An 11,692-nucleotide genomic window follows, 5' to 3' on the forward strand; every position below is an offset into this window, starting at 1 on the left:
CAAAGTTTCTTTTGTTACAAAACATCCATATATGTATTTTTATACATGTCGATGAGTTTTGCTGTTTGTATGAAAAATTCTGTTTGACGTTCATACATTTCATATAAAATACAGTCCAACTTGATTAAGTGCACAAAATTTTGGCCGAAAAAAAATTCCCTGTAGTTAATTAAACGGTAAAATAATGGATAAGTGCATGGAAATTCTTGCCAAATTCCATGCTCACTTATAACCAAGTTCAAATACAATTTGAAATGCAACATCAAACAGATCAGCTACATCATAAGCGCTGCTTTTGATGCGGAATATTTTAATATTTCGTTATCATTGAAATATACATTGAAAGGTTGCAAATATAAATGAAAACAGATGGCAATTTAAGTGTTCACCAACACAGTAGTCGGTTTCGTTCAGATGTTGGAATAGAAATTTTACAATTTACACCAAATATATAAAACTAAATTTGTTTCTATAAACTTCACCACAAATAACATATTTAAATAAACAAATTTTCAATGAATGACAAAACTTCAAACACAATAAAATTTTGGAATAATAAATATTTCCATTTTTTATGTTACGTCACTACTATTAAAGTTGCATAATCCTAAATGGAATATGTGAGCCAATGAAATGAAAAATTATTACAGCTAATCACAAGGGAAAGATTTGAATCAATTAGACAAGTAAAACCAATAAGACAACGACTAGACGGCCCAATAAAATAGCGTGGTCAACGACCAATAAGAGTAACGTGGGACCGGTCTGGACCAAACAAGTTAAACTGATAATAATTAATGAGTATTTGAAAGTTTTTATAGTTTGTTTAAAAATGGTGCAATGAGAGATTTTCCCGTTCGATTTATAATCGTTTTTCACAAGGTGACTAAAACTTTTCAGTCATTACGTGTAAGATCCTTGTCAGTTTATATGCATGATTTTTACTAAGTAAAGCAAGCAAATACCAACACGCACTTAATCGATAACACACGAGGAGACTACTGATTCGCACCATAAGTCTTTACATATTCGGGCATTACCGTTTCCTTTGTCTAAGCAGCCAGTTGGTGTCGCCTACATTATTGGCGTTGCTGCTGGGTCCACCGGTTTCAAAATTCCTTCTTTCATTAGTTGCTGAATTTCAGTTTCTTTTGACTTTTTTAATGAAAATGCTTTTCTTTTAGCATCGAGTGCTATCGATTCTACTCCTGGTTTTAAATATAATTTTGTTTAAAAGTATTTCTGATTATTTCTACTTTTCCATCGAATAAATCCACGAGCTCATTCATCGACTTTTCTTGGTCATTGTCAATCACTGATTCTGTCTCTTTTATATTTTTTCTTAAAAATTCTTTATTCTAATTTTATTCAGAGATGATATATTAAAAGCAATTGCCCATTTTAATCCAAATAAAGCCACATTTTATGTTTTACTGACAACCGCAGGCACAGCTTTTGTATTGTTTCTCATTTGTATTCTCATTGTTAGTGTAGAATTTAACATTTGCTTTGCCCAGTGTTTCTAAAGGTGTATGGTCATATACCACGATTCCTTTCACCGGAGTCAATTTTCGATGTCCCAGTTTTTCCACTGCTTTTTATTTATTACTGATATAGATACCTCAGCATTATATTCTACTTATCAACACATCTATTAGAGCCTGAGGTGTTTCAGTATTTATGTTTTTCACTAATGCCAGAATATTGTTTTCTTCTGATTCTGACTCTAATTCATCTTTCTTTTGACAACTGTTCACATATTTCACCGTTTTATGTTTCTCTGCAGTAGCTGCCAGCTTTTTTGTTTGACACATTTTTGCAAAATGCCCAGATTTTCCACAATAAAAACATTTAATAAATTGAGTTTTGCAGTCTCAATTTTATGCCATTTGTTAGCACATTGTAGGCATGTTTTTTCTTTACTGTAATTTTTGTTGATTGAGCATTGTTTGTCTTTTTCAAATTTTTTTAACATCTGTTGTTTTCTGTGTAGCCTAATTGCAACAGTTCCATGGCTAGTTGATTACATTTGAAGATCGAATTTGTTTTTCACATTCTAATCAATTTGTCTATCATTGTCGAATTTCAATTCCTGTTTTTTATGATTAAGCCTAATGACGAAGGCGTCTCCTAATCTTTCATCAGTCTTTACCAAAGTTGCACTTTTCATCACCTTTCTTCAAACGGCTAACGTAGTTCGTAATGGACTCACTATATTGATGGATAATTTCACCAACTTCCATTCTTGCAATAATAATGTTCACTTTTCGTGGATACAACACTTTGAAAATCTATTTGATTTATTCATAAACGCACTCATGTTTGTCCATCGAGAATACATGTCTTCGCACGGCTTTGAAGTGCTTAGCTGTGACGTAAGCGAAGTAAAAGCTCAAGTTGTGCCATGTTCAATTCATTATCTTCATTTTCTAGGCCTTTTACATAGCACACGTGCTTAAAGTAACATCTTTCTGAGTTTGATAGTCAAAATACAGTGGTTAACAGGAAAATCTCTCCATACGGATTGCTATTGTGTCTTTTTCACGTGTCATTTTGAAAATTTGCCACAAGTGATTGAAAATTCAGTTCTACCGCGATAGTTACTGAATATTCTTCACCAAATATGCAAGATCATTGTCAGTTTATTTTATGATCTTTACTATGTAAAACAAATAGACACCAACACACGCTCAATGGATAACACACACGCATGCACTCAAACAAACTTACAGTACATCTCAATGAGATGCTAATGTGCAGTTCTGATTTATCTCAAATAATATGTGTTTCATGTGCTGCAACATGCAGCTTTAATGATTATTTTTTCCGCAAATTTGAATTGATATTTAGCAAAATACATATGAATTTGAATTTCAGCGGCATTTTGTCCATGGATAAATTTTTAATGAGAGAAAATGAAAGTGAAGATGATGCAACTTTTCTTGTAAATTCCATCTCGCAAATCAGTGCAGATGCTTTCTTTATAACTCAAAAGCTGCATTCGAATAATGACCACTTTGACGTTATATATTACAAACAGATTCTACCGAAAAAATTGGCAGATCGTTTGTTAATATATTGTGAAAAAAATATCAAATATTTTACTGGTAATTTGGCAAGAGTATTCCTGTTCAATCAGTGGCATCCAATTCCAAGGAAGCAAATGGCAATGGGCCATCCGAATTTGCACTATCGCTTTAGTGGGAATGTAATACCGGCAAAACCATGGGATGCAGTGGTTTTAGCGTTGCGCAATTTGGTTTCAGAAATAACTAAATGTGATTTCAACTTTGTTCTCATTAACAGGTATGCCTTTTTCTTTTTTTCACGTTGGACATCTGAAGAATAACTTTTTTGTTTAAAGATAATCATTATTTTATATATTACTTTAAATATATGTATAAATATTATTTAATTTTTTCTAATGCATTGTTAGCTTACTTCTAATTGTATAGAAATGATGAAATTTTTATTTATTTTAAGATATAAAGATGGACATGATTATATTGGTGAACATCGAGATAATGAAAAGGAACTGGATCCATCCTCGCCTATTGCATCAGTAACAGTAGGCGAAAAGCGGGATTTCATTTTCAAACATTACAGAGTGAATCATCAGCCAGCTGCAGCTTCTGAAAAAGTGTGCATCGCTCTGGAACATGGAAGTATGCTTTTGATTTCTGCTGATACAAACCGACATTGGTCTCACAGTTTGCCGAAGCGAAGACACTGTCAAAATGTTCGAATTAATTTTACTTTTCGAAAAATGAAATTACAACTAAATGAAGAAGATAAAGATTAAAAATGCTACTTATATAAAATGGAATATATTTTTTATTTCACGCCAGAAACAAATTTTAAATTTTGCATGAAAAATTTCACTTCATGAAATTTACCCAAAACCGTAAAATGACAAATCTAAACTACTAACATGTCAGTGATATTGCAACACAGTAGCAATGTTGGCTGATCATCACATTCATTTTTACATTACTGACAAAAATACTCATTGCAAATAAAATAAAATTTCTGATGCTGCAAATGGTTAAAATTATAGCTGAAAATCTGCAGAAATCTTCAGTCAGATGGTTACTGTTTTTCAAATTAAAAGAAGTTTCAGCTTTCCGAAATCTCTAAAATTCAAATTCAAAATGAATCCCACTGTATATTATTTAAAACTTTTTATTTTTACCTTGTATTAGCATTCAAAAACTTGTAGCATTCTAGTCTAAAAATGATGAATTTGCACTAATTTTTCACTTCACTTAGAATGTATGCAAAATTACCTCTCATTGGTGGTGATGGATCTTCCCTTCCACGGATTCTAGCAGTTGCTCCGGCTTCATTATGATTGGCATAAAAATTATGCATTCGATTCTATTAAAAAAATTATCGTAATTATTATTCGCTTATCTTTGTTGGTCCCTGCCTTTTATGATTGGTCATTGGTTTCATCTATTTCATTGGCTATTTTTATTTATCTGTGATTGGTGGATAATTGTTTGATAAATGTTGGCGTAATATAACCATTAACAAGGAAATAAATTAATAAATAAAGCAAAAACAGTAAAAAAAGTGAAAATAGCCAATAAAGTAGCTGAAACCAACGACTAACCATAATGCAGTAGTGAAAATCAATAACGGGACCAAATATGTAAACCATCATGTTTTAATACCTGATGTTGACGTCGTCTAACTGGTGATCTCCGACGTATATCAGCTAGCAACCTTCGGTTTACCTGATTAGCTACTAAAGTATACTTCATAATAAAAACAAAATAATTACATCATTGTTGTTATTTAAATATGATAATTAATAAAATAAAACAGATTAAGTTTTTTTAATTATATTAATTTCCTTGTAAACAATGTTTCTTACAACGTCCAATACGAACTGGAAACGACTCAGTTAATGTCTGCAATAAATTTAGTAAATTAATTGAAAAAGTGGAATCAAGAATAACTAGAAATTATTACTAGAACATACGAAGGAGGCATTTCATTAGGATCCATATTTTCAATGTTTCTTACCACATACTGCCTCATCATGTTATGAATGATAAGCACTAAACAACAACAAAAATGTTTTAGAAATTAAGCAGATGCAATATTGTTTTTACCCCTCTGAAGAAATAGACGACGGTTTGATGATCCTCTAAGCGGAGGGAGCACCTCATTTGTGGAATAAATATCCAAGTGAAAAAGCACATTCCCACCTCTTATGCCGGTAAGTTCTATCCGGCGTTCAAATCGTGAATTTTCCATTGCTATTATAAAAGAAATTCTATTAAAAGTATTTGAATTTAACTTTATGAAATATCAAAACATACTTTTATCATTTATTTAATTAATTAATGCATACTTTAAAAAATTCATTTCATATGTTTCTTATAAAAATAAATAAGCATCACAGAGTACAAGTGCATGTTTCTCATGCAATAAATTTAAAATTCAACAAATTGAACATATTGTAAATGTTGAGATTATTATCAATATTACGCTGACTTCGACTGCAAATGAGTCACGTGAGCTGCAAGACATGCAGCTAACGCAACATGAAAAGAAAACATTTTTACGTGCGTTCGCACCATACCAGGAAGTAGCCTTCACTGAAGCTTTACAACAAAATAAACACATTTTTTCAAACTGAATTTTTGTAAAAATTTTAACAAAATTGAACAGAATTATTTTTTAGCATCCATAAACAAAAATAAATTAATACATGTCTGTACTGTGAAAAATAAAACAGCTTCTGTTGCATAATGATAGCACCTGATTTCTACCGATTATTATAAAAGGAAATATAAAGAAACATAACAATAAAAGTTATTTTTCGAATGATTATAATTAATAAAAAGCACATTTTAATGTTTGCTTTTATTATTAAGACATTATTTACTAATATTTATTTACTTGAACAGACTATTTATCTCATTTCAGAATTCTGTAAGATGCTGTTACATTTATAAATATACAATTTAGATATGCAAACTGCTGTTGCTACTACAGATACAACTGTTGTTTTTCTGAAAACTGTAGAAAATTTTAATAAGAAATGATAATACACATGCAGTTTCTTGAAGAAAATAGAACAAATTGCTTAAAAAAGATAAATATCATATAAAAATCTCGATAAAGACAATCTGCAAAACCTTTTATTAACTTATTACGGTTGTTTACTCTGGCAAAAAGTAATTTAACATAGAATTTAGCATACAAACAGAATTACAGCCGTAATTATTAAATTTTATTACTTGCATCAGCAACGGATTCAAAAGAAAATGTGTATCAACCTTTTCTTGTTTACCTCAGTGTTGTAGCACGATGCTGCAAAACAAGACTTAAATGACAGTAAAGTTGGTGAACTGGTGATCAGACGGTGATTGATTTTCAGGATTAATATAATTTGTTGATATGCAGGCTCTTATTCTTTTTGTATACTTTGACTTCAGCTGTCGATTAATTTATATAACTGTACGTAAATTTACGTAATGAATTACATAACTGATATATTTTGATAGTTTGTTCACATGCAAACTAACTTTTTTTCTGTTTCAGAGATAATTGGACTGCTTTATAGTGCATAATTCTGCTTGAAAAAATTTTTTTAAGTATCCCTATTAAAATATTTTTATCTATTATTTACTTTAAAAGCAATATTTTGTATTTTATTTTACGTCAATCAAAAGTATTTTTATTAATTTTTCGTATTTTAATATAATTTTTTATATTTCAATACATTTTTTTAATAAAAACAATACATTTCGGTGTTTAATTCATATTATTCATATGTGGTTCATATTATAAATTATCACAATCATATCTGTAAATTTCTTTTATAATAATAAATTTATTTTTTAAATTTAACTTTAAATATTTAAAATAAAAGCATTAACTTTTTACTATGATTCTCTTTGTAATTTTCAGAAAATGGTTTACTAATTAAATAAAGCCAAATGAACTTCAAGCAACATTTAATATGCATGAATGTTTGATATTTAAAAAAACATATTTTATGTTCAAGAATATTTTCTAATGCATTTTTTTACTTGCTTCCTAAAATCGAATAGACAAATTATACTGTAATCGGTGCATCAATTTTCTTTTCTTTATACTTTTAAGTATACTTTTCATTTCTGTTTGCACAATTTGAAATTTGTAAATTGTCGCCTGTTGAATTTTAGTCTATGTATTTTAATTTTTTACGTAAGTGGTTTTTAATATTCTCTATGATTATTATTAAATGTTGTTGCTTTTGTTTATACAATCCTAAATTTTGTTGCTCACATAACATTCTATTGTTTTCAATTCGTATTTTTCTTATTAAATTTTGATGCAAAATTGATGCTCACAGACAAACTATTTTTTAGTTCTGGTACAGCTGACATTGTCAATTAAATGCGATTCAGATCTTTTATTTATTTGGAAAAATGCAACAGTCAATTCAGAATATCATATTATCATTTATGTATAGAGGGTAACTTCTAAATAGATGCTTTGCCTCTTAAAGCTTTGAAGATACTGCTAAATGTCATTATTATTATTTACAATAAAAGGCAGTAATTAATGTATTACTGTCTGAGCAGAAATGATAAATAAAACAAAGGAGGTGTGATTTCTTATGTAACATAAATACATTAGACAGAACTAATTATCAACAGTTTCATGAAGTTATTTGTAAGATGTATTAATATACCTTTCTTCTGTTTTGAAATTCATCAAAAGACTAAATTTGTCTAATCATCCTGGTAATTTATATGAAATAACCCCCCTCGACTTTTAGATCTTTAAATGCTCTCTTTTTTAATTAAGTGAGATAAAAATTTGCAAAATTTATTGTTTTTCTTTTACATCTTTATTATCTTTGTCATATAAAATTCTTTTTTGACTCTTTAGGGAAAATTTTTCTATTTTCCACACAATTTCATTATAAAAAATAACCATTCAATGTGGTGGTGACTGTGAGGCTTTGTAATCTAGTTATCTTACATCAGAATTTAATTTTATAACCATTCATCAATAATAACGTAAAATATCTGTGTAATATTCAGCATTCAGTTATCATCAGAACCAAGACTTTTTGTACACTCCATCTGCATTAACAATAAAAGCCCAGTCGCTTCAGTTTCCTGAAAGTCACTGTTCATAATTTTTAGCTGTAGTTATGTAAAACAAACGATGAAATAAAAATGCTCTTCTAAACTGTGATTTTAGTTATTAAAGAAACATTTTCATCTGTTCTGTTTGCTGTTATCTGTTTTTAATTATTTTGTTTGAATTTAGCTGCTTGATCGCAGTTTCTTTAAGTTTGACCTTGAAAAACTAGTAAGAAAGTTAATTTGATCAGAATTTAGCTAAGCTAGTTTTTTTTTATGTGAACGCTAACAGATGCATGAATTTTATGGTGACGCACACTGGCAACAAGACGATGTTTTGATGATTCTGACTTTATTAATTTTGCTTTGATATATTCATTCATGCTTTTTTCTGTGATTCTATTTTTCTTCAGTCGCAGCTGCTAACTTTTGAAATTTATAGCTATTAGCGATCTCATTTACTATGAAAAAATATTTTGATTGTAATTTCATCGAACAGTAGGTGATGGACATGAAGATGAAAAGAATAGCAAGCTTTACTAATAAGAAGTTTTTTTGCCATAAATGGAAGTTAATCAAACCTGGCTTTGCTGCAGGAAAGGAGGAATTTTTTAAGTTTATATTGCTTATTTGAATATGGCTGACCTTTCTGAAGCGTTTTTAGTCTGATAATTAAAATGACTGTGCTTCAGCAGTCAAAGAGAGTAGAGAGCATAAATTAAAATATGTCAGTGAAATGAAGAAACGCTTAAAATTTAATTTTGTATTATACATGTAACCGTTGTTGTTAATAATTAATCTTTTTTGTTCAGAGTTGTAGAAAGGTGAAGATAGAATTTGTAATAAATGTATACTGATTATCATTTTACTGTATATAATATGCTATTGTCACATAATAAAAATAAAACCAATAAAAAATCATTTTAATATTTCATAAAATTTTAATTTACAATAGATATCTTGAAAAGTTATTTTCAGAATAATACCTTCTAAATATATTTAAATCTTAAAAAATAATATATTCCTAAACTTCATTTTAAATCTGAAAATATTAAAGTACTTTTTAAGTCAAATAAAATATTTAGACCAATACATGATCAATGGTTTAGACAATAGTTAGGCATTGCTAATTAAGCATTGGCCAATAAAATTTTGCGCCAATGAGAATGTGATCAGGAAACATTTTGGTCAAACTATTGAAGTAAAAAATCACAAAAAAAGTTGACTATAAAACAGTGGAAGTTTATCCATATTAAAAATGTAAATTTTTTTATGCTGCAAATGCTAACAATGGTCTTTGCAAATTGAAACAACTTTAGTAGAGTTATGGCTCTCTAGGGATAATTAACCCTGATTGCAGTGTTCTCTTATTGGTCTATACTTTTCATTGGTTTTGTTTGTTCATTAGTTCAAGATGGTTTCAGTGATTCGATCTTACGTTAATATTTTTTATTGACCTCTAAGCGATTAGATTTCATTAGCTGATATTATATTAACAAATAACTTGTAATTGTGCATGGCTGCATTATTTTCATTTTTATTGGTCAAATATTTACATTACAATTTTTATAAAATTAAGCATATTTCTCAATAATTTAAATTTTCATTAATAATAATCTTCAAGTCTCCTGATTTATTTTAACAGTCATTACTTTACATTTTACATTTTCAATATTTGATTTGTTCTACGTTTTCAATTTTTTAATAAGTGTTTTCCAAGACAATTTCTGTTATTACTGTAATCTTACTGTAGTACATTAGAGCCGTACAGAATGTAATGCATGAAATAAGCCGAGACAGTGCAAAAAATTAGGAAATCAGTGCTTTTTTATCAGTATCAACAACTGAACAGTATATAATAATTTATTATCATCAACTAAAACAAAACTGAGCAATTCCAGAATAGTAACAATAAATGAAACTTTTTTCTGATGATTTTAAATACTGAAATTGCAACATTGATTTTTCCATTATTTTTCATTCTCATTTCTTTATTTTCCAACATCTGCATTTGCACAAACAGTAGCGCCATTCATGAATAAATTAAATATGTTGGCTCCACACTGATGTCATTTTAGAGAAATTCTGAATTTTTCTGGCGTAATACCCTGAAGTGCTGCTAAAATTTAGTGAATTCAGCAATAGTTGAGAAAATACTGTTACATTAGCGCATATGGTTTCTGAAGCGCTTATGTAGGCGCTATGATTATTTACATGTCATTTTTTCTTAAAGCTTGTTACTTCTTTGATTTATTATAAAATTTTTTCATCCACAGATTATTAAACTATCCTTGTAGTCTGAGTACTAAAATGAATTGCAAGAATAGAGCAATAATAATTAATAGTCTATTCTTGACTATTCTTATACATTTATTGTACAAGTTAAAGAAATACTGTTCTTTATTTAATACCACATACATTTATATGTGAAAATCAACTGACATGAGCAATAATATACAACATGCTTATGAAGATGAGTTTTTATGGTCAGCAGAATTCACTGATCATATGCATCATGTGACTTCTTTAATTAACAAAATTCAAATTATTCTGATGGCATTTCAAAAATTAGCGAACAACCTTGATTTAAACAATAAAAACAAACAAAAAATGCAATTGAAAACTGTGGGAGCAGGATGACATTTGAAATAGCAAGCTACGGTTTCACGCAAAATAATAACGGCAGCAGAAAATTTTTTTCAATTAATTTTTTACAAAATATTATAACCCTTATAAACATATATGCATGTATATACATTTCTTTTTTTATAATTTGTAAACAATAATTCAGTCAATCACTTATTACAAGATGCTTTACAGCAACATTTAAGATTTTTTTATGAATATTTTTTTTCTAAACTTAATAACAGTTTACTTTGTTTTTTCTGAAGATGACAGTATTAAGCAGATAAATTTTTTGTCTTCTAAGAGGTTAAGTACATTAAAATACTGTGCATAAGTTTTGATTATCTTTATAGAAAAATGTACAACAGCTATGTATTATTTGGAAAGAAATATTTTAGCAGAAGACATTTTTAGCATTTAGTTTTTATGGCATGTAATTCATAAATGCACAAATGCTTATCTGGCAATAAACGAGGGAGCAGCAAGACTACAAGCGTTACTTTTGATTTCTAATATTTGACTTTTTGCTCATTGAATATTTTTCAGAGAGTGACAAACTACACTGGATGCATTAATTTATCATGTGCAACTGTTAAGCTAATGGCACAATTTTAGCGCAAATATGATGATAAACAGCCAAGTTGTCAAAAGTTGCAACTATTGAGCTAAAATTAGGAGTGGAAACACAATCAGCAGCTAGCAGCTTTTATCATGCAATATAAAAAAATTTATTTTGTATTCCATCGAAAAAGTTTAATTTGAAGCTGATAAGTGATAAATAGTATTTATTTCTTATTTTTCATAGAAAATTGTTATACCTGCAGAATAAACATGCTGATATCATAAATAGTAACACCACAATATTACTGAATGGAGCAAAAATGAAACTTCAGCAAACTTGTCAACAGCATTGTTGCAAGAAGAGCTGTGAATTTCAAGAAAGAAATTTCATCTTTAGATACATTTCTTTG

At 28.8% G+C, this 11,692-nt stretch overlaps 3 protein-coding genes across 3 annotated transcripts; 2 read left to right on the forward strand and 1 right to left on the reverse strand.

Annotated features, from left to right (window-relative positions):
• Positions 1-1,074: 1,074 nt before the first annotated feature.
• On the reverse strand, positions 1,075-1,814 carry Tsp_00489 (conserved hypothetical protein). The gene is made up of 4 exons (XM_003376229.1): positions 1,640-1,814; positions 1,435-1,522; positions 1,257-1,341; positions 1,075-1,134 (listed from the first exon to the last, which is right to left on the reverse strand). The coding sequence occupies exons 1-4, from the start codon at positions 1,812-1,814 to the stop codon at positions 1,075-1,077; spliced, it is 408 nt and encodes a 135-aa protein (XP_003376277.1).
• Positions 1,815-2,114: 300 nt separating this feature from the next.
• On the forward strand, positions 2,115-2,459 carry Tsp_00488 (hypothetical protein). The gene has a single exon (XM_003376230.1). The coding sequence runs from the start codon at positions 2,115-2,117 to the stop codon at positions 2,457-2,459; it is 345 nt and encodes a 114-aa protein (XP_003376278.1).
• A 431-nt stretch (positions 2,460-2,890) lies between these two features.
• Tsp_00487 (alpha-ketoglutarate-dependent dioxygenase AlkB protein) lies at positions 2,891-3,802 on the forward strand. The gene is made up of 2 exons (XM_003376231.1): positions 2,891-3,306; positions 3,484-3,802. The coding sequence occupies exons 1-2, from the start codon at positions 2,891-2,893 to the stop codon at positions 3,800-3,802; spliced, it is 735 nt and encodes a 244-aa protein (XP_003376279.1).
• Positions 3,803-11,692: the final 7,890 nt, after the last annotated feature.

Source organism: Trichinella spiralis, assembly GCF_000181795.1.
Source record: "Trichinella spiralis strain ISS 195 chromosome Unknown Scfld4, whole genome shotgun sequence".
NCBI classification, from domain to species: domain Eukaryota; kingdom Metazoa; phylum Nematoda; class Enoplea; order Trichinellida; family Trichinellidae; genus Trichinella; species Trichinella spiralis.

What these genes read in the sequence shown, in the direction of transcription:
- Tsp_00488 (XM_003376230.1), top strand. Translation starts at nt 2,115, where the DNA reads ATGACGAAGGCGTCTCCTAATCTTTCATCAGTCTTTACCAAAGTTGCA.
- Tsp_00489 (XM_003376229.1), bottom strand. Translation starts at nt 1,814, where the DNA reads ATGTGTCAAACAAAAAAGCTGGCAGCTACTGCAGAGAAACATAAAACG. An exon ending in AGCTGTGCCTGCGGTTGTCA is followed by an intron (nt 1,342 to 1,434) that starts GTAAAACATAAA and finishes AGAATTTTTAAG; the next exon opens with AAAAAATATAAAAGAGACAG. An exon ending in TGGATTTATTCGATGGAAAA is followed by an intron (nt 1,135 to 1,256) that starts GTAGAAATAATC and finishes ACTGAAATTCAG; the next exon opens with CAACTAATGAAAGAAGGAAT.
- Tsp_00487 (XM_003376231.1), top strand. Translation starts at nt 2,891, where the DNA reads ATGGATAAATTTTTAATGAGAGAAAATGAAAGTGAAGATGATGCAACT. An exon ending in AACTTTGTTCTCATTAACAG is followed by an intron (nt 3,307 to 3,483) that starts GTATGCCTTTTT and finishes ATTTATTTTAAG; the next exon opens with ATATAAAGATGGACATGATT.